This window comes from Pygocentrus nattereri, chromosome 16 (assembly GCF_015220715.1).
Source record: "Pygocentrus nattereri isolate fPygNat1 chromosome 16, fPygNat1.pri, whole genome shotgun sequence".
Classification (NCBI taxonomy): domain Eukaryota; kingdom Metazoa; phylum Chordata; class Actinopteri; order Characiformes; family Serrasalmidae; genus Pygocentrus; species Pygocentrus nattereri.
In genome coordinates, this window is record NC_051226.1 from 17,605,647 (window position 1) to 17,628,009 (window position 22,363).

Below are 22,363 nucleotides of genomic sequence, written 5' to 3' on the forward strand. Positions count from 1 at the left end.
TCTCTCCTCTTTATTGCTCTTTCTTTTTTGCTGTTTCTCTTTCACTCACTCTCTCTCTGCAGATGTTAGCCCACACGCTATGAGGATGGTGACTTGAATTATGTCTGCGTGCTATAAGAGTTTGGGGCACAGTGTTTCGGCCGGCCCAGCTCTGGCTTGCTCAGCTCCAAATGACCCGACACGTGCTTGGCATGCCAGAGGCCAGTGGCAGCTGTGGCTGTGCGGGGGCAGTCCGCAACCGGGTCTTGGCAGGCTGAGAGGAACAGGTGGGCTCGGCACAGCTAAGCAGACCCGTCTGGGCCGGGGGGCTGCTCGGACCGCATGGCTGAGGTCACACCTCTAATACCACGTGCCAGAAATCCCAGGCATCTGTGCTCCAGTTACCTGATAATCCATTTGTGACTAATACCTGAAGGCAAGTAAACACCATTTATTCAACATTCAATATTCAGTATACATGTATTAAAAGGGGAGGGGCTACCATGACCTTATATTGGACATGGCTGGAATGTCTATGCCTCTATATATCCACTGTGATTATGATGTCAGATGAAAAGATGGGGGAGTTCAAATCGAAGAGCCAAATAAAGAATCTCCCTTGACGCAGATGGATAACACTCGACACAAATCTTTCTTTCTCTGATGTCTTTTTTCTCTTTCCAGGATGAAGAAAAGCAGTGCAGAGATTACTCCCCTTTTCATTTCATTTTATGAACGAATCCCAGAGCAATCCGACTTCACATTAAGAGCTTTAAAAGAAAGGTGTAAGAGGTTTAGGGATTTAATTCCCTCTAGAAAGCTCGTCTTAGGTCCCTGTATTACTACCTAAGAGCCTCCATGGCTCCATGTCCGTGTGGAGCTTTACTGTTGATTGATTCAGCGACTATTAATCCCCCTTAATTTAGGTGCACAAATCAAAAGGGCTTACAATAACTATGACCTGGCCACCCCAAATGAATTAGGGAATTGATTCTCTCGCACGTGTAGATGCTTCAAGCATATTGCACTATGACTTTTCTGTGGTCCCTTGGTGCAAGGAGAATGGATGAAAGCACCCGGAAACTCAGCATTCATTGAGCTTTTCATTTTAATTCCTTTCATTTGAATTGAATTTCATTTCACATGTTGTTATCATTTTTGCTGTCATTATCACCAAAAAGAAAGGTGTCAAACAGTTCATCTATAGTCCAGCTAGTTCAGCTATAAATCAATAGTTAGGCAAACAGTTTTCGTCTACAGAATTATTGTGATAATATTAGCATGATTCAAATTCAGCTGTGAAGTACCACAGTAATACACCTATTCATATATAGTGATAAATATTTTCTGCACAGATGGCATGTAACATTGTTAACAACCAGTGGTTCTTGGTGTTTGTTTTGAAACCAAAGTATTGCCAATATGGCATGTTAGCATGCTTGTTTTTGATAGTGCCCTCTAATAGAGAGCAGATCTCTTGTACCAGGGTTTATTGCATGTCCCCAACATTATTTGCCAGACTGAAAATCTACATTATAATCTCTCCTGATGACATGTGTAGTTAAATAATTGGTGATGTTCTGTCTGTATAACCTGGAATTAGATGCCATCCTTTGTTGTGTACAGTCATATGCAAAGGTTTGAACACTGCATGTCCAATTAAATGTTGACAGTTAATATGATTTATATTTCATTTTTCTGCCAGTTGTGGTGCATTTTAGTTTAACATATTACAAAAAATAAAACAAAATATTTAATGAGCCATAACCTTTGCACAGGCCAATATATTCAATTCAGCAAATACACAGTAATTGTGCACTAAAGTGTGCAGACATGTGCTCTCTGTAGAGAATGTGTTAACTCATTTTCACTTAGAAAATCACAAAACATCTTCAAACTTTTGCATACAACTAAATATTTTTGACCCTAGATTAGAATGATTAGGGACTGGTTAAATAAAGGAAACAATAAAAACCATATGGAATAGAATGGAAGAAAATGAAAGAATGAGAATCTGCACAATATAGGCAGTAATTTAAAACATGGTGATATTGAGTAATTGCAATTACCAGTCCAGAGCTAGTAGATAGCCATGATTAGCCATTGGGAAGTGGTTCAGTATATAACGAAGAAAGTGTTATTCTCTGAGCTGCCAGATAAAAGAGCATGGCCATTCCCCATGTTTCCTGTTTTGCCTCTCCCTTACAATGCATTTAACAAGGTTTTTTCTTGCAACCATTATAGTGTTTCATGCCAACTTGATAATTTCAATAATAATTAAAAGACATTTGGTTAGTGCCATTTGTTCAGTCCTAAAGACTGGCATAAGTGCATGTATTGATTCTCCCACATATGTGTATGCTTCAGGCATATTGTGACTTTACTGTGGACCTTTGGCTCCAGGATGGTGGATGAGAGCACCCAGAAGCTGCCAGCTCCCGCACTCTCCACATGCATTTTTGATGCTGCCAGGGCCTGGAAGATCCTGAGGGGTGTGGGGTGCAGAGCTGGAGCTGCAGCTCCCCTCACTCCCCTCTGAGTAGGGCTCTGGGCAGCGGCCCTGTCAGCTCTCATTACCTAATTGGAATTGAGATGCAGCTGGCCTGCGTTTCTGCCTGCAATGGCACTCCTAGCTCAGGACTCAGCTACACTCTCTGCTCACAGCTGACTATCCGCGTACGATGAGCCGAGTGTCTAAATGAGCTGGATAATCCTTTTCATGATAAAAGTGAATTAAGAACGGTCAAGATCATATACCACTGCTTTCAGAAGCACCCAGACGCCTAGGAGTTGTCCAAATTTTGCCGCTTTACTAGTGAGACAAACTGACTTCTTATCATCAATCTTTTATTTAAAGGAGAACACACAGCCGAGTAAAGCACACACACACACACACACATTTGAGTACTGGGGAACTTAGTTTCATGTAAACACATGTTTTTTGTGAACTGAAACACATTACTTTTTAATCAAGCAGTCTGGTCTGTAATTCAGAAACTGTATCATTTGTATATCAGTCCAGTATCAATGCATTAAATTAAGCTATTCTATATTTGATGTCTCTACACTCTGACTCTACAAGCCTGACTGTTAAGACTGTTTATGCTTTATACTAGTGTACATTTTTCCAATAATATTTTAAAAAGTGCAATATTCAAATTGTAAGCGCTGCAATTTTAATTATAGCACATACTATCAACAGTATTGTCTTAAGGAGGGAACATTAACCTTTTAGATCCTGTTGAAGGGTTAGACCAGGAGTCGGCAAACCAAATGTTAAGAAGAGCCATTTAGTTCTTTCAACAAAAATTAAACCTTGGGATCCATAATTTTTTGTCAATTTTACCATCTTGGCTATAAATATGTATATGCTAATGTACTGGTGTAGGCTAAAAATGCATCATAAACAAAAATGAAGACTTATTTTGCTCTGCTTTAAACTTTAGCTCAGCTATAGCTGCTTTTCTCACATCTCTGGCAGGAAAGTTTTCCTCAAAAGTAGAAATATTTCTTGAAAATTGTCTCTCAGCACTCCACTTTTTAAGAAGCTGAAGTCAGTTTTTCATTCGCTAGCTTCTTGTTTTAATTTTCCCATTTCACCTTAAATGGTGCTTGAGGTGCCAGAATGTAACTGCTGCACTGTTTAAGGTGGAATGGGAGAATTCGAATGAAAAGCTTGCAAATAAGAAGCTGACTACAACTTCCCTCTGGGATCAATAAAGGATTCTGATTCTGATGACCTTGCAGTGTTTGACAGTTCCTCAGTGCAGATTAAACATATCAGGTAAACCAGCTGAGTGTTTCTAAATGCAAATAAGTCCATTTGTCTCCAAATTCTCGATGTTTGTCTTAAATCTTGTCTCATCTGTCGTTTTAGCTTCTACCTAGGCCAGATTGTTGTTGTTGCTATGGTGACCAGCAGTCTGTGCACCAACCTGCAGGGTCAAAGGGTAAATTAACTGTTATACATGAACTCCAGCATTTAAGACCATTTATTGTTAAAACTGTATTAGAACAATCAACAGAGCTTTATTTTACTGCAAAGGAGGATTATTTAACTTTTACCTTGATAGCTAATTCAGCTCTGGAGCAAATGTTGCTGACCCCTGGGTTAGACCAATCAGAACCAACTAAAAATGTGTTCTGACATCACAACCACATTTAACTAGCAGACTGGCATGTTCAGCATTCTAGTCTCAAGATAGACAAAATGGTTGTTCTGGTCCTCTTGGCCAAAATAACAGGCCTGAACTTCAATTTAAAGAGATTAATTGCAATGTAAATCGCAGTTGCATTATCGTTCAGAAAAATCACAATTACATATTTTCTCAAATTGGCCCTAGTTTATCAGCACACACCCAGCCAGTAGAATGCTGAATGTTTTTGTAACATGCATATTTTGTGTGCCATAGACTCTGGTCTTCCCTTCTCTCCAAGTCACACCTGTTAAACCCGTGGTGAATGCTTGATCTTGATGGCTAAAATATTCCAGACAATAAAACACTCAAGATAAAAACATACATAAATCCATAAGACAAAAGCCCCTAAACCTTCATTTCAATAGGACAGTGACTTCAAACAGCACTTGGATATAAAAGAGAAATCAATGTAAGGCAGAGTCATTGCACTGAGACTCTCACAGCTTGAAGACTGCAGTCCGTCAGTGCAGACGCAATCAGCTTCTTCAGCAGACTGGAGCAAATCTGTCATAAAGAACGTCACGTTAACCCTGGAGGTGGAAGTGCGAGGTAGTGGGAGAATGATATACAGAAGGAAAATGATCCTTTATTTAAACGCACAGATGTTGAAACAATGTTCAGCATTTTTTTTATTCAGCCCAAAAATGAATAACAATTTAGCAATAATAATAATGTGTTTGTTTACACGGCATGTTTCATACTGTTGGCAGCTCAAAGTGCTCTACAGACAGGTGATAACATTTAACTGTAATATAAGAAACTATGAGTATTAATTTAAAATCACATAAGACAATGACGCAGATCAAATTGAAAAAGATAAATACCACAAATATGTAGAATTTGTAAACAGTAAGTTAAACTGATATGGTTTTAAATGTTTCTTAAAAGTGTGCACTGAGCTTGACTGTCTAATGAAGTTGTGGACTGTAGGTTAGGGAACTGGCCCTGTGACTGGAAGGTTGCCGGTTCAATCCCCAGGGCTGACAGCACATGACTGAGGTGTCCTTGAGCAAGACATCTAACCCTCAATTGCTCCCTGGGCTGCCCACTGCTCCGGGCAAGTGTGCTCAATGCCCCCTAGTGTGTGTGTCTATTCACTAGTGTGTATGTGGTGTTTCACTTCACGGTTGGGTTAAATGCGGAGGTGGAATTTCCACAATATAATTCTCAAATACATCAGTATTTACTGTATTTTATACATAAAGAACAGTTTCTGTGGCACAGATTAAACATTGTAAAAATGGAAACAATGCCATTCAGAGTGTTCCGATGTGAAATGCTCTGTTCTAGAAATACTAGAGAGAATTGTACACAGTGGTGGTGATAGGAAGCAGACGTCTGAAGAGCTGAATGTCTATAACAGCTACACCACAGAAATTACATTAACATCAGAAATTGATTTGACTTTGAATTTTGCTACTTTCTGTCTGTTCCTGTAAATATAAACAATACATAACTGTGTCCTCCATGATAAGTCCTGCTGTTCTGATCTACTGTTGTTTCCTTGACCACCCACCCTCAAAAACAAAAGTGGTCCTATTGTTAGTGGCTATCCGCTAATACTGACCTGATTAAGATGACACCAAACCCAGGATTTCAGGAAGTTAGTCACAGCCCACCAGCTAACTTCTAAAACATACACTGTTAGTTTCAGAGGCCCGGGGCCAAATTTTGGTGCTGCATCCCTGCATGAACTTTCGTACATTTAAATAGTTTTTTTCTTTTATGATAGTTTGTGTTTTTTTTAATACGCTAATAACAGAGTGAATATATTGCTCTATTTCACCATCATGTTTTCAGATGAAACCTTTTTCGCTGAGCGTACTGTTGGCCCCACCCTGATAGGATGATTGACAGGTTGGAAAGTCCATGAAAATGAAAATGCGTTTCGGTCAAATACATTTTCAAAGACTTTATGCCACAGAGTGAGTGCAGTTGATGACAATATGTGATTGCGAAGAGGACAGGCACGATTTCCCTTCTTGCATTTCAGTTTTGCCATCTTTCTAGCTTGATATTCTTTTTGATATTGCAGTTACAAATGCATATAGAAGGGAGAAATATAAATTCAAACATCACTATATATATTGCCATTTTATGTATTATGCTCTCCCTTTAAAACTGTAGAAAAAATGACTCCTAGTTCCTATCACCACCATTGTAAAGAAAGCTGAGTCTGTAAGTTTCTCTTTAGTGCACAATTTCACATCAAATCACTCTGAATGACTGTTTATTAAAAGGAAATATAATGCAAAATCATTATTATTCCATATTCAGTCCATCTAACAAGCTAAGCAATGTCCTTACACCACAGTAAAACATTATTCAGTTTAAGTAAGATATAATGGTGCATTCAGGATTACTGAACATTGTTTAAAGTTACAGGGACGTGAAAGAACAGACTGGTGTAATTCGCTGAAGTGGACCGCAGTCACAGAAGACGGAAATGTAATTTGGAGCCTATTTTGTTCTCATAAGCACTTTTAAGGTCATTTCCTAGAAAAAAATACAAATCAGACATGCGATGGCAGCTTTATCTCTGTGTAAACTCTCAGTATTGTCGCATAACAGGAAGCTGGCATTCATTACCAGTGTGTGTGGAAGAGGATGCTGCCTCCACTGAGCTCAACAGCAGACTTAATTAACCAGTTCCTGTCATGAGCACACTCAGGAGAATTATCTGTATAAACTGTTGAAGAGCCTTAATGAGAGGAGATAAATTAACCTTCTCTTAGCGTGTCCTTGTACCTGGATCTACATTATATGGATACATGGATCTAACCAATAAAAAACAGCAAATTATCTCAATCTCTTACCTTTTCAGTTGGTGGAAAGGTCCAGCTAACACTAATGTTTTAAAGCGCCTTGTAATTTTAGAGACTGAATGAATAATTTGGCCAGAATCACAGCTAGGATGCGATAAGAACTCAGAAAAGACTACAGACATATGACCTTGTGCATACCTTTCTCACCCAATGCACAATTCCAGCAGCATGTATGAGATTTTTGGTTCTTGTTCTCAGCCCACAGCACACACAAAGAACAAGACAGATGAATCATTTCAACTACTTTAAGTTTTCCTAGTAGCTCAAGAACTGTGTCATTCTGACTCATTGACCCTATCTGACCCACTCAAACAAGTGGAGAAGTCATATCGACAAAGAGTAACAAGTCCAATAAATCGGGTGTATTTTACAAGTGACAACTTAAAAAACAACGGGCCTCATTCACGAACCATTCTTAAGAAGAAATTTCTTCTTAAAACCCTTCATTCACCAGTGTTTTCTTATTTGGGATTTATTCTTAGGTAAGAACAGAATAAAAAACACTCAAGAGCACAAATGTGAGAACAATTCAAACAGCACATCAAGTATCTGACATTTTCTTATTCCCTTTCTCAAGAACACAGTTGAGAGAACAGTTAGATAGATATTGGCGAATGAGGCCCAATGTTTTTTTTTAAAGATTGATCATTCAAAACAAATGTAAGCATGTGAACAAGAACAATTTTCAGTCTTTCTTACGAATCTTCTGGTTGTCATTAGGAATTTCACTTTTTAAAAATGCATATATACAAATCACTCCAATGTCGGAAATAAAGGTACTATACCAGTGCAAACGATGTAAACGTACCCTCAAAGCTGCAACATGATGTTTGTGATCCAATTATGTACCTTAAATGAGTTTTAAAGGTACACTACAATCATTTTCTCAGAGAAAAAGTACATATTTATATCCAGGGCCAGCTCTAGCCTTTTGGGGTTCCTGACCTGATTTAGATGAGAAAGAAACCACTGTTGTAAAGTGAGTTAACCGCGACTATGTTGGTTTTGTGAAACTGTGATTTAGTCACAAAGCTTGTCTAAGTTGAACTTGCTTCATTGAACAGACCCCAGATCAGCTACTTCTTGTGGTCAAACTACAAGCCTAAACAAATGGCATAACATTACTACCACAATAAAATGTTATCTTTGAGCTTTGTCCTTTCCTTTTCTGCTTTTCGGCTCCAGATCCATACATTGATGTTTTGAAAGACGATTATTGCTTTCCCCGCTCACTTCAGCATATTATAATAACTTATAAAATATAGATATACATGTTATATACTACACCTAAAAGCATGTTTAGATGTTTTATGTAAATGTTTCAAGGATTTTGAGCTATTATATATTGTACATTTTATACTGCAATCTCATCTTTTGCACTAATTCTTTTTGTCAGGTTTTCTGCTGAGACTTTTCAAACATGACACACTATTTATTGGTCATTTTATTCTATCTTCATTCTTGATGCTATACGGCTTTCTCAGCCATTCTAGAATCCCCTACAGCTCTGTGCACCATTCTGGACACATCTAAAATTTCTTCATTTTCATTTATTTATTTACTAGATTCTTATTAACTAATTGAAAGTTATCAAACGTATTTCATTTTATACATTTACCTAAAATTGAATTGGTTCTATTTTGTTGAAAACATTGATCTCACACCTTTGAAGAATTTTTTAACAGCAGAGTACAGTCAATGCTTAGAAATGTACTGGAGTTGTAAATGTAACTATGCAATTCTCTATAATAACTTAATATAAAATTTGAGCATAACATTTCACATACTAATCCTAAATAAGTAAACACCAAATTTATGACCAAGACATTTAATGACCCAGCCATTGAACAAATTAGCTTAATATGCAGTCAGTCCCCAGCCACTCTTCAGCTTTGGATTGCCCCATTTACATGACTCTTAAATAAAATGGCACTGATAAGACTCCATTTCTCTAACCGTCTTAACGACATGCTGAAAAAGAACTAGTTTTTTCCACTAGCAGGAAATGACATCTATAAATTTCTGCCAGTGGGGGAAGTTATTGCCATTTCCTCTAGAGACTCTGTGTCTCCTGTGAATGGCGGGATGAGTTTAAAGCAGAGAGAGCTCACAGATTTCTGTCTGACTGGCCCCAAGAGCCCTACAGCAAGCAAGCTTCAGAAAAGAAAAAACCTTGACTGGAGCACTAAATGAATTTCAGAGCCGATTACATTCAAGCAAGCCCCTGGCGGAAAGAATTAATTACCTTTGCATTTACAAGACATCTGTTGTGGCAACGCAATGAAACTATTCATTAAGCAATTAGCAGATCATTATTCAGAAGGACAGTGTAGGCAGCATTGCTTTAAAGAATATTCAGCTTAAAATAATCATCAGTACAGTTGCAGTGAGGGGCTCAAAAATGTGCAATTTGAGCCTGTATCACTCTTTAACGTCTCTGATGCTCCTCTTTTGGTAACAGCACGACTAGATTCTGTCTAAAACGTGACTGGTAGAGAATTTGTCATACACCTAAGGCTTCTCTGTAGAACATGAGTAATAAAGGGCCGCTAGGACATCAAAGTTAATTAGGTCTCAAATTCAGTGTTTGGGTGAGGTTGTGTTAGGCCAAAGGGCAGTTTAGGCTATGCCAGACCAGGCTTAACCCCTCAAACACTTATTCTTATTAGGCTTGTTATTCAGTTGCACAATACTTAGTCACAGTAGTGTGCAAAAGTAAGAAACCACTTTTCATTCATTTAATTTAAAGCTGTTAGGAAGGGTCAGCAAGAAACAGCAAGTAAGTACAAGGTAAAATCAGAAATTCTGTAATTCTACAGAAAAACAACACAGGACTAAATAATTCAATGACTGAATATAATGTAACCTTGTTCAGTATGTATTGTGTCTATGCTTTGCCTGTATTACAGCTTCCATTCTTCTGTGGAGACTTGCTTTCAGCTTTTTTTAAAGAAATCTGCAGAGATATTCTTCTACCAGTTCCGTTGTAGACGCTGGTTGCATTTTCTGCTTCTCACAATTCACTGAAACCCCAAACAGATTCACTGATGCTGATTGTTTGAGTAACCTGCCACCACCATACTGATTTGTCTAAGTAAATATTGTCAGGTTACGCCTCTTGTACTTTTGCACTTCATGATTGGTCAGCACCTTTCCTTTGAATAGTCAATTAGAATTATGAAGGTCTGTAAAACAAACTTTTCAGTCTCACTCTGCATGAGGTAAACTTCATTGCCTGGGAGCATCTAACTAGCTGGCTGCTACAATGCTTTGTTGGCTCAGTGAACTCAGTGGGTATGTGAGGCATTCTAAACTATTAGTATGATTTCTGATGTTTTCAGGGACTTTTCATAGGTAAGATGGTTTTGGTGATCCAGGTCTTGTGTGGCTATTAGGAGTCCCAATTTTTTTTCTTTTTAATTATGTCTCCTTCTATATGCAAATGGATTATCTTATATCTCTACCTATAATCTCCTCACAGATATCTCCTAATTTACAGAAATGAAGGGTGGCCTCTGACTTTTGCAAAGGTTATAAGAGTAAGAAACAGAAAGTGAAGTGGAGGTCCTTATACATGCCCTCAGGGTTTAAGACAGGGGTGTTCAGTCCTGGTCCTCGAGATCTACCACCCTGGATAGTTCAGATCCAACACACCTGGCTCTAATGTTCACCTGCCACTCAAGGCCGTCGTTACCTAGATCAGATGTGATAAATTAAGGCTGGAGCTAAACTCTGCAGGGTGGTCGGTATCCAGGACAAGAACTGAGCATCCTTGGTATAAGAGGTTCAAAAAAAGTAGCTGTTAATTGAATTTCTCAATAGAACTTTTTAAAGCTAACAAATGTTCTTGCTTTCTAAATGGTCCCTTTGGATTCTTGACCAGATTAGAACCAGATTACATTATGAATCTACAATTAATGTTTCCTAATTTATTGTCATAAGCTGATGTTCGACATACAGTCCTAATATGGGAGGAAAGCTTGAAAATGCTGTGTGGCTACTGGCTCAACGCATTAAATTGTTTCTGCACCCATCCACTCTGCTCTCACTGGCCAGAGGCTTTTGAGTGTACACTGGAGATGTGGCCATGCCACACTAAGCCTAAAGGATCCAGCTATTTAGCCTACATCCCGCCACACTGAGCACTTTACACAGCACCATCTGCCATTTCTACCCTTCCAGAACACTCTGCTCTTATTGTAATGCAATGCAACAGCATGAAAGGCTGAGGCACAGGAGGGAAGTGTAACTATAAAAGTGCTGAGTACCCTAAAGTCTGTCTTTGTTTTTCACAAAGAGCACGTCACTGCTATTGTCTTCTTCACACAGCAGTACACATCACATACAGTGAAGTTACTGAATGGCACTGTGCTCATGGTAAACTTTACAAAATGCTGAGTGTAAGTTGGAAAACACGGCACATTATGCATAGAGATATGCTATGAGTTTTATCACAGTAGGTGAAATGCCTCCCTGCATCATGCTTTTAAAAATAAAGAAGAACCACTTTGGTTCCCTGAAGAATCTTTGTGGTTGGGTTTTAAAGAACCATTTCTATAAATAAAATGTGTGAGTGTAAATAGTCTTTTAAAAGTTTGAAGAACCTCCACATACTGTAAAGGCTGTAACACAAGGCTATCCAAATTGTGGTCCATGGGGACATTTGACTAGATCTGATAGAAAATTACCCTAATGCCACATATGTACTCAATGATAGAACATATGTTTATACTAAATGCAGACAGTACTGTGTAAAAGTCAGAGACCATGTAATTTTGTTCTTTTCATTTTCAGTCAAAACAGCCATTAAGTAAAAGTTGCTCATTTTTCAGTATCGGAAATCATTTTTGCCTTAATTATAGCTCTCATACCTTATAAGACTCACTTTCAGCTTTTTCAAAGAAATTTGCAGGGATATTTATCCACACCTTCAACGTTCAGTCACTCATCAGTCAATTAATCTGTATCCCACATCTTAGATGACCAGTTTTGGTGTTCTAGTGCAAATGTTCTTTTTTTGTCTATTTTCTGTTCTCAGTAATGACCTCTTGAGAGCTCCACATCCTTTTATAACAGTGTTCTCACAGTGAAAGGATGGACAGACATACCAGTTGATTTTTTTTAGATCTGAGGAAAGCATGGTTTTCTTCTATCTTGTAAAGATGAACACATTAAGTACTGTTGTGGTGACAGTTTTGGTGGTCTACCAGGACGTGCACAGTTGTTTGGAGGAAAATTTTCTCTTCATCTTTTCACCATAAATCAAACTACATTTTTGAAAACTCCTGTTTTTCACTTACTTTCCTTTGACTTTTTCCTTCCTTATGCAATATATACATTATATTTCCAAAAGTATTCAGTCGTCTGCCTTCACACACATATGAAATTGAGTAACATCCCGTTCTTAATCCATAGGGTTTAATATGATGTCGGCCCACCCTTTGCAGCTATAAAGCTTCAACTCTTCTGGGAAGGCTTTCCACAAGGTTTAGGAGTGTGTTTATGGGAATTTTTGACCATTCTTCCAGAAGCACATTTGTAAGGTCAGACACTGATGTTCGACAACAGGGCCTGGCTCGCAGTCTCCTGGCAACCACCAAACCCAGATTTGTCTATCAGATTGCCAGACAGAGAAGTGTGATTCATCACTCCAGAGAACACGTCTCCAGTGCTCTAGAGTCCAGTGGCGGCACTTTACACCACTGCATTTGGCGCTTTGCATTATGCTTGGTGATGTAAGGCTTGGATGCAGCTGCTCAGCCTTGGAAAGCCATTTCATGAAGCTCTCTACACTGTTCTTGACCTAATATGAAAGCCACATGAAGTTTGGAGGTCTGTAGCAATTGACTCTGCAGAAAGTCGGCGACCTCTGTGCACTATTTGCTTCAGCATCCTCTGACCCCACTTTGTCATTTTACATGGCCGACTGCTTCATGGCTGAGTTGCTGTCGTTCCCAATCATTTCCATTTCATTATAATACCACTGACAGTTAATTGTGGAATATTTAGTAGTGAGTAAAATTCATGACTGGACTTGTTACACAGGTGCATCTTATCATGGTACCATTCTGGAATTCACTGAGCTCCTGAGAGCGACCCGTTCTTTCACAATGTTTGTAGAAGCAGTCTGCAGGCCTAGGTGCTTGGTTTTATACACCTGTGGCCATGGAAATGAAAAGAACACCTGATTTCAATGGTTTGGGTGGGTGAGTGAATACTTTTGGCAATATAATGTATTTATATCTAATATCAGGAATTTCTCATTGGAATGCACATGAGAGAGCCATTAAGAGAGAGGCAGCTAACATGTGATTGGGAGAATGCACCTGTAACTGGTTCAGTTTAAGACTGGAAGAGTTAAAGTGGCAGCAGAATGCCCCAAAGAGTTTAAAAATTAAATGCTGATAGGTTTGATAATATTCTTAGTGTTTAAAGCTTTTTGTGTAATTTTCTTGCTTTTTTTCTGACACTGAAAAACTTGTACTTAATTGCCATTTTGATTGGAAATAAAATGCATAAAAGGGTGATCTCTGACTTTAGCACAGTACTATAAGTTTGGGCCCTCCTGCTCCACACTATTAAAAGTTTTTTCTAGAACCATGCATCCAAGCTAGGAACTCTTTAAAGAACCTATATTTTTAAGAGTGTACATCATTTACAGGACTTTCCTGTGAGTGAAACGCTTATGATAACCAGGTCCAGAGAATGCTTATAACAGATTTACCAAACACCAGAAGCGATTACTGCCTCCTTGGGGGAAAAATGCCCTATTTATTTAGGCCGAACAACCATCCTTTGCACTCTTGCTCTCTTTTTCCCCAATCCTTTTGCTTACTAAAGCTTAGAATTATTGAGTTGGGAATCGTATACATGCGGGCTTATGAACGTCTCACTGAAAATGTTTGCTGCTGGCCAGTGTCCAATTTTTTCATTTTAAGGTTCTCATGTCTCATAAATGTCATTTTCATCTCTTTTTCAGTCAGATGAAAATGACAGTAGATTTGAGTTGCCCTGACTGATGCACTCTAAATATAAAAGATGAAACATCTGAGATATAAATACACCGACTTGATCCTTGTCTTCACCTCCTCGCCAATCAGGTCTCTCATTGGGCATGTGTTTCCACCACATCAACTCCGCTCTGAGTGGCAGCATGGCGGAGTCCTGCCTTGCACTGCGGCTGAAGTCAGTAATTCTTCCTGGGTTCTGCAAAGCTGGCAGAGAGAGTGGGGGTGGTCTCCCATTGTGTGTCCTTGCTGCTGATAAGCTCCAGCAATAGCTATGTCAAAATAAGCAAGGCAAAGTTGAAATACTTTTGGTAAATGAGGCAAAGCATGAGACACACCCTGAGTCAACTCGGGTCCCGTATGTGCTAAATCATCTGCTATTTTTCAAAACGTTACTCCCTCTGTGACATTTCTTCTGTAGAAACAAATTCAAATTGTGAAGTAAGGAAACATAACCAAGAAAATAAACACTGCATGAACTTGCTTTCAAAATACTTTGAGAAAATAGTGATAGCTGAATACTGACTACACTGTCCTAAATGTATTCGATATTGTATTCCATTACAATACATAAAAAGTAACATATTTAGAATATGTACTGAGAAGGCAATCTCCAGTATAACACCAATGCTGAGCTTGTGTTTTGCAAACATGTCCACTATTGAGGAGATTATTAGTTTGACCATCCCTCAAAAGAGCTCAGTAACACTGAGATTAATAACTGCCTCATCACATTGATTTATCAGTCTACTCAGGCTTTAGCAGTAACTTTAGTGTTCGTAAAGAAGCCATAATTCTTTAGTTTTATCTGCCGACCATGTTTTCTACATGCTGTGTGCTGATTTTCAAATTTCATAAACAAGTTTATAAACAAGCATTGATGTTTTGTTTTAAAGATAATACTTTTTTTTTTATTTAGTGGGATTTTTTTATTTACTTAGATTTATTTAGTGGGTAAGTATTCTAAAAGTATTCTCCTAAAATTCAAAAAGGTAACCATATTTTGAGTATGCCTTTACAAAACATAACTTGGACTGAACACAGAAAACTAATTTCTTAATCTATTACAGAATAATTATTCCCATCCCAACTCTGCTTGCACTGAAGTCAATTTAAAAAATCAGCATATCGCTGCTGTCGGGAACAAAACCTCATATCTCCATCTTCCGGTTTGTAAATTTCATGAAGAACAGACCATGAAGAAATGAACCAAAATGACTTGGAACAAAATCTGGTTCCACTGACTTACATTAAAAGTAAAGTAGGTTTTTCATTGTCTTGTAAAGTTAGCATTATGGAGATATGAGGTTTTGCTCCGACAGGAGCGATATATAACTTTAATATGTCAACATAAAATGTGATTGAAATCCTACATTTTTCTTGTTATTGGTTATTTCCACCCCGATGTCCACTTATGAAGCTCATATAGTTTTATGAAAACATCGATGATTCATTCTTACATGATTTTCTAATCTTTCTTTAGCCATCAGAATTAAAAAGGCTGTAACTATATTTTTAAGACTAATATATGTAATTGACCTCTGCTCTGATTGGCTGCCCTGTATTGTGCCTCATTTAAAAAAGCAGTTCAGGCAGAAACACTCATAAGTTCAATGTGAATGGGCAAAGCTAAACCGCTGTAGGCTGAATTTGCAGACATCACAAAAACAACAAATACAGAATGGGTTGGTTTTCAGCTTATTTATTATATGCACTTCATCTTTTATCTTAAATAACAGTTTTTCTGAGTGTACAAATGATAAAAAAATGGCAAATGTCTACGATGCTGTATCTTTGTTTTAGTTCGTGCACTATTATTTGTCAGTTATGTTGAGGTCCACAGGAATGTCTGGATCATACACAAGGAAAGAACGCTCCCCTCCCAACTGTAAATCCTGCCTTGTCACATATCTGTGGTTCTTTGATTCATTGAAGAATGCTTTGTATTCAAAACGTGTTTTCCCTTCTCTAAAACACAAGGCTCACCTCCAGCTCAAAGTAGAAGCAGAGCAGGTGATACAGTTGTCTGGACATCAAGGCATATATTGGCCAGCTCAGAGAAAGAGCATCATACTTCCCAAGTTTAGTAACATGAACTTAAGCCTCAAATCCTGATCTGGTGAGAGACCAACACACAAGAATGCAACGCACTAAGAATACTGCAGACGAAAGTGGAGGGTTCTCAGTGATCAGTATTGATAAACTCTCCATGTTGAAAACCAAACCACCTTCAGTTTAAAAAAATACTTTAAAGTTCCTCTATAGTCAAAAAATATTCCTTACCTGAACATAATTGAGAGAAGAATTTCCACACAATTATAAGGATTTCTGTCAAAATGAGGCAATTTTGTTGATCCACCAAAATTTGTTCCAACTTATCTTACTGGCTTTGGTCTAAAAGGGGTCACTGTTAAGCCCAATTGGTTTAGAATCACACTCAATAATAAAGAACATGGCAACATACTCTTACAGCCACCAATAGCTGGCTAAGCAATGAATTAAAATATAGAACAAGTAAAACAAAGGGAAAGACATACCCAATATGCAAGCAGATCCAATGAAATAACTCAAAAAACTTTGTCTCCTGTGCCAATCTCAAGTGATTAATGGCAAAAGACTAATATTCAAATCAATGATTCTATTTAAATACATGATATCATCAAAAACGTTTTCCTAACTCAAAATAGTTACATCTTCTTTTAAGTGTAACCAACTTTATTTGTGATACCAGGCATACAGCCCATACGATACGGAAAAACAATTCATTCTCTTTCATTTGACATGATTGACTTGGCTGATTTAATTCTTTTTAATTCTAATGTTCTTTCAAAACTTATACTTCAAGTACATTTTAAATGGTTAAGTTCAATTAATATCAACTGAATTTGCTTTCTTAACAGGTACAAAAGCCTGTTCTGCATTTTTCCCATTAAAAAGCAATGAATTTTGCTATAACTATCTGAGTGGACACAATAAGCTTAGTCGGAATACATCTATGACTTTCAGTAACATTATTTTCATCATCACAGAATGAACATAAACCTGATTAGGAGGGGTGTTCAGTCTCCACTTTTCATCACTGATGTCCAGTTACAGCCCAGTTGCTGCAAGTTCCAACTCCTCCTACTATTGTATCCCTTTCTTTTTCATTCATACAGCTTGTGGATTCTTGTTGGAATTCTAGAGTGGAAGCTCTCGAGGGGAACTGTAGCTTTCTGCTTTACTGTTGATTTTGTTAGTTTGCTGCTTGTAGATTTTTTCATAAGACTCCCATGAGCACTGTTCTGTGCAAGCCTAATTACTAAAATTGTTGCCAATTCTAGACTCTGACTCCTTTTCACAAGCATGCACGTCAGACTACAGATTACCTTTGTGATTTTAGTTATTTCTGTATGAAATTTGAAGGAAGCAGTGTGTTTTCTCCACAAATAACACTTCAGACTATTGAACTTAAGTGATAACCAAATTCACCAGTAGCTGGGGATAGCTTTTTTTTTTCAAGAAAGTCATCAACTTGCCAGATAAAGGCTATATCAGAACAAGAAGACTGCAGTCTAGAGTCACAGCAACATCTCACAAGCAGCTGAGCTTCAGGCTGAACTACTACATGGTCTAAAGAGACAAACGAGGAAGATGTGGCAACAGCATTAGAAAAATACATGGCATTAACAATTTAGTGTGTTATCTTCAACAGCACTAATGTAAATGTCTTGGTTTTTGTGACACCACAAAAATAATAAATTCAAAATGGATTGATTTTCCATACGGCAACCACTTTTGCTGGGGAAGCGATGTACATCTGTAAACTTTAACAATGTTTCCATCAAACTCGACAGGGGCTCTTAAGCATGTTGCCTGTACACCGTGTATACAGGTCTCACTGAGAAACAGCTTTGTTCTCAATGGGGTTTTACACCTTGATTTTATCAATGAATAAATCAAGGAAACAAGAAAAAAACAACCCGCAATCCAGTCAAGCAACCAACTAAACTAATCAAAAAGTAGAAGGCAGACTAACGAGAGCTGTTCCCGAACCACCAATGTAGCTATAGGCATTTGTAGACGACTGACTATGAAATCTATTAGGACAGAATATTCAAGCAGAAATAGATGTTAATTTAGGGAGTACTACATTTGCATCCCTTTTAAATCAAGACAATACCTTTAAAAATAAATAGCAGCCTAAGGATCTCAACAGGAGGGTGTGTGTGTGTGTGTGTGTGTCCTGCGTAAGCTGATGCTCTCTCTTTCTCTGTAGATGTATATTCTCTCTCTCTCTCTCTCTCTCTCTGTGTGTGTGTGTGTGTGTGTGTGTGTGTGTAGGCGTATACACACGCTCTCTCTCTGTAGGTGTTCTCTCTCTCTCTCTCTCTCTCTCTCTCTCTCTCTCTCTCTCTCTCTCTCTCTCTCTCTCTCTCTCTCTCTACTGTGCGCATGTACCGCTACACTCAACACTACATCCCCTCCAAGATGGCGTTAACACGGCTGCCTTGCGTGCTGGCTCTCCTCACCGTTCACTGTGAGTAAAAGATGTCTGCTTAAACGCCTTTTCTCTTCGTGAAAGGAAGCGGGGGAGATGCTGGGAAGTTTGTTTCGTTCTCTTAACCGAATTTTCACTCAGGTATCCCGTCACATAAAAGTAGCGGCATGTCTGGGAGAAGTGGCTGCCTCTGAAGCCAACTCAACTATTCCGTTAGCCTGCTAGCGTGCGCCACTCAGAGGTGCGAACTTTTATTCACTGGAGTAAATTAAAGTGTCTCAACGTGAAGTTGTTTGATGTGTAAACGCTTTTAAGGCGCTCGGTTTGATGTAACTTCTGTTCAGTTGCTTGGAGCTGGAGGCATCGTTGGCTGGACAGGCATCCCTGTCTGTCTGGATTTGCTCGTCTACCCACAGAAATAAATCCCGTCGAGCTTGTCTTTTGTGCAGTGATCCGGCCATTTACCCGCTTTTTAGGTGATGTGTAGCAACATAACGACCGCTATGTAAAACACAGCTCTGTTTTACACAGTGTTTGGGAAGGATACTACTTCTTTTGGGGAATTTTAACTAATCTGTCCAGATTTGGTCTGGAACAGTCTCCATCTGTCGTCTGTGTTTAAGAAAAGTTGTGAAATGATGGCCAAACGAGCTGACTCTGTTAGTCGTTACGTGTTGTGATACTCGGAATTAATGTCGTTTAAATGTAGGACATCCATTCCGGGAATACAAGAGAGGAGACGAGGAAAGTTGTTCGTGGAATTGCTGATGCGGAATAACGATTTTCCACGCGTTGTTTTCCCCACCTGTATTCCGACAGGCGCCTCATCCTGAACTATGATTGGCTAGTAGTTAAGATTGTCGGCGGCCTGCTTGAGCGTAAGTACTAGCAACCAATCACAGCGCAGGTGTTGGGGTATTGCTGACCAATCACGGCACAGGTCTCAAGGATTTATCTGAATACGGGTGGGAAAAACAACTGCGCGTTGTTTGTCGTGTAGACTGCGCGCGTGAGGAACCGTTAGGCGTGAACTGAGTGCTGTGATTAGTTTTTTTAAACCTCACCGTGTCGTGATTTTAACCGTTAACTCTGTGCGGCAGCTCTGAAGGTTTTAATCTGAACTAAATCTTTACTTACAGCCTCTTGAAACAGTCGAAGACCATCAGCTCAGATTTCCTTGCCTAATTAAATTTAAGCAGTCTGATGGTTGGCCAAGTTGTTTTTAGCTGATTTAGCCAAGAGATTCTCATTTGTGGGTGGAATAATTCGCCTGTTTTATGGCTTTTGCTGAGAACAGTGGGCTCTCTAAAAGTGGATATGTTAATTTATAGGTCAGTTGTAATAGAACAATATTATGTTTTATCCAATTTTATATGAAGCATTGCTTGCTGAGTTGTTTCTTTATCTACATATTTCTTTGCTTTCTTTTTTGTTTGCTTGCTTACTGATTATCTGTTGTTTTGTTTATTTTGTTTGAGGTCCGCTCTGTAGGTAGAGGTATTAACACTAGGAGGTTTGGAAGTGGCGGGGGCGAGGAGAAAGTGACCGCTGTCTCTGTGGTCACTTGGCTGTGTGCATTGGCTCTGGTTATTCGGGGTGTGAATTAGATTGGCTGCTCCTACAGCGAATGTGTGTCTGATACAGTGCCACCCGTTTTTCGACGTGTCTGAGTAATTTAATGGTTGAGATGTAAACAGCCATTCAGAGGGGTTTAACGTGAAGTGGTTTATTGGAGAGAAATTTACCATCTCACATTTTTTTTTCACCCTGCTGGGGATGTGGGCTAACAGTTGTGATCTCTACAAAGCAAATATAGCCATAGCAGGGAGTCTACACATTTGTATATTTAATCATCGTGACTGGTAAAACAGTGGTTAAAAAAGTACATTTTGTAAAACTTTCTGTGAATTAGCTTTAGAGACATTCAATTCTTTAGATCTCTGATTCCCATTACTTTACTGTGAACAATTCCTTTACCTGCAAGTTGCTCCAGAACAGCACATTTCACATCAAACTACTCTGATAATATTTTTACATCTTAACTATTTTTGAAAAATCTGAGAATTACCTTTGAGCACCATCTGCACTCTCTTTCTCTCCTACTATCACTCTTTCACGCTATTACTAGTGATTACTTTCAACGTTTTTGCTCCTTGAGGATTCTGAGTCCATTGTGTGTTTTGCACAGTGTGAAGAGAAGGCTGTTTGTTTTACCTCGGGTAAAAATGCCAGTTGTGTCTTTCCAGTCCTTCAGACATGGTAATTGTGAAGGTTCATGCTTGTTGGTAGACTTTTTTTTTTTATTTTCAAGGTGATGGTCACAAAGCCTCTGAGGCAGTGACGTTTGTTGTAAGTCAGACCGTCATGGAAAGCAAATAAAGGGCTAAGGTTCTAAGTGCTTTGATTCTGCTTTCAAGCTTGAAAGCCGTGTCTCTAGGAAGAGCAGTGGTGCTCTGGAAGATATCTGCCGTCTCGTGCCAGATTCTAGCAATATGAGGAAATGCAGGAACTGAACAGCGCACACAATGGAACTGTTTTAGCTTTTAGTGTAAACAGTGACATTTCCTAGCACAGTTTTAGCTGAAACACCTGCGCAAGTGGAAAACTTCCATTTTAGGCCTGAAGTGCTGCAGTATATGAGCTAACAATAAAACTGCTGATTTTGCTTGAAATCACAATCTACTGCCCCCACCAGTGACACAAGATATGTAACTGTATATCATTTTAGTGTAATTATATATTCATATAGTAAGAAAAGAAAGGTTTGTTTGGAAAAAGACAAAGTGCCAAAAGTGTTTCCGCCTAAAGCTGTAGCGCGTCGGCTGCTTTCTCTCCCTCCCTCAGTTTCGGAGCAAATGTTCTTCAGGGCTCTGTGAAAAGCATACAGGTCCTTCTGGAATACTCAAATGACTACACATTTTAGTAAGTGGCAAAAAGTAAATGGACGACAGCCTCGAGAACATTCTCTTCACATCGCTGTCTGTGAGAATCACCTAAGGCCATTTTGGGTGAGACCGTTAGGTGCGTTTAAAGGCCCTGTCGGAAGCTCCTCAGACACACTTGTAAGACTTTAAAAGGAGGATACAGCTGTAGAAGAGTCTCCAATCTTACATATTATACAAAACACGAGATACTCTAAAACAGATAGGTATGAGAAAATTGACTTTTTACAAAAGTAAAGGCAAAAGTGCTTCCATATTCAACATTTTGCCCCTTACAGCAGTGCAGAAAAGTACAGCAGCAAAAATGCTCCAAAATAACATAATCTCAATATAAATCTTGTGCCAATACCAATATTCTATATTTTTATTGTACATTTCTGCTGATGTCAATGCTAACACGCAGACCTTTATAGAATGCGGTAAAGGGTTATAACTACAGCACAGAATCTACAGTAAACAGAGTAAAATGGAGATATTTTAGGGCAGCAGCCCAGTGTCACCTAAGCATTCTGCTCCTTCAGAGTGAAATAAGTAGGTCATCAAATCAGTTTGAAATATCAGTCAAATCTAAAGCAATACCTGTATGATTCTGTTGTCGTCCCTAAGATGTAATAAATTAGTGTGAGTGAATGTCACTGTGAACCTAATGAAAATCTTTGTGCTTCATCCTCTAAACTTGACTTGGCATGATGAATGTACCTATCCAGTCAGCCGGGGCATCAGCCCATCTACGATTGAGAAGTGGAAGTGAGTTTGACTCTAGATTCAAATGGGTGTTGCCTGTGCTGACCGCGTTAATCTCTTTGGCAAAACGTCCTTCACATGTACTTATAAAGAAAGCGGCGAGAGGAAGACGTTTTGTTCTGAGACACATAAGCAGGACGTCCGTTCCACCGCCGTCTTTTAAAGCTCAGAGCACAAACTTCGCCTC

General features: G+C 38.8%; 1 protein-coding gene across 1 annotated transcript in view; it reads left to right on the plus strand.

Annotated features, from left to right (window-relative positions):
- Nucleotides 1-18,444: 18,444 nt before the first annotated feature.
- The window catches only part of jam3b (junctional adhesion molecule 3b), a 34,409-nt gene continuing 30,490 nt past the window's right edge, over nt 18,445-22,363 (plus strand). Inside the window, exon 1 of the mRNA XM_017698560.2 lies at nt 18,445-18,529. Coding sequence (XP_017554049.2) covers nt 18,445-18,529 — 85 coding nt within the window. The remainder of the gene's footprint in view (nt 18,530-22,363) is intronic.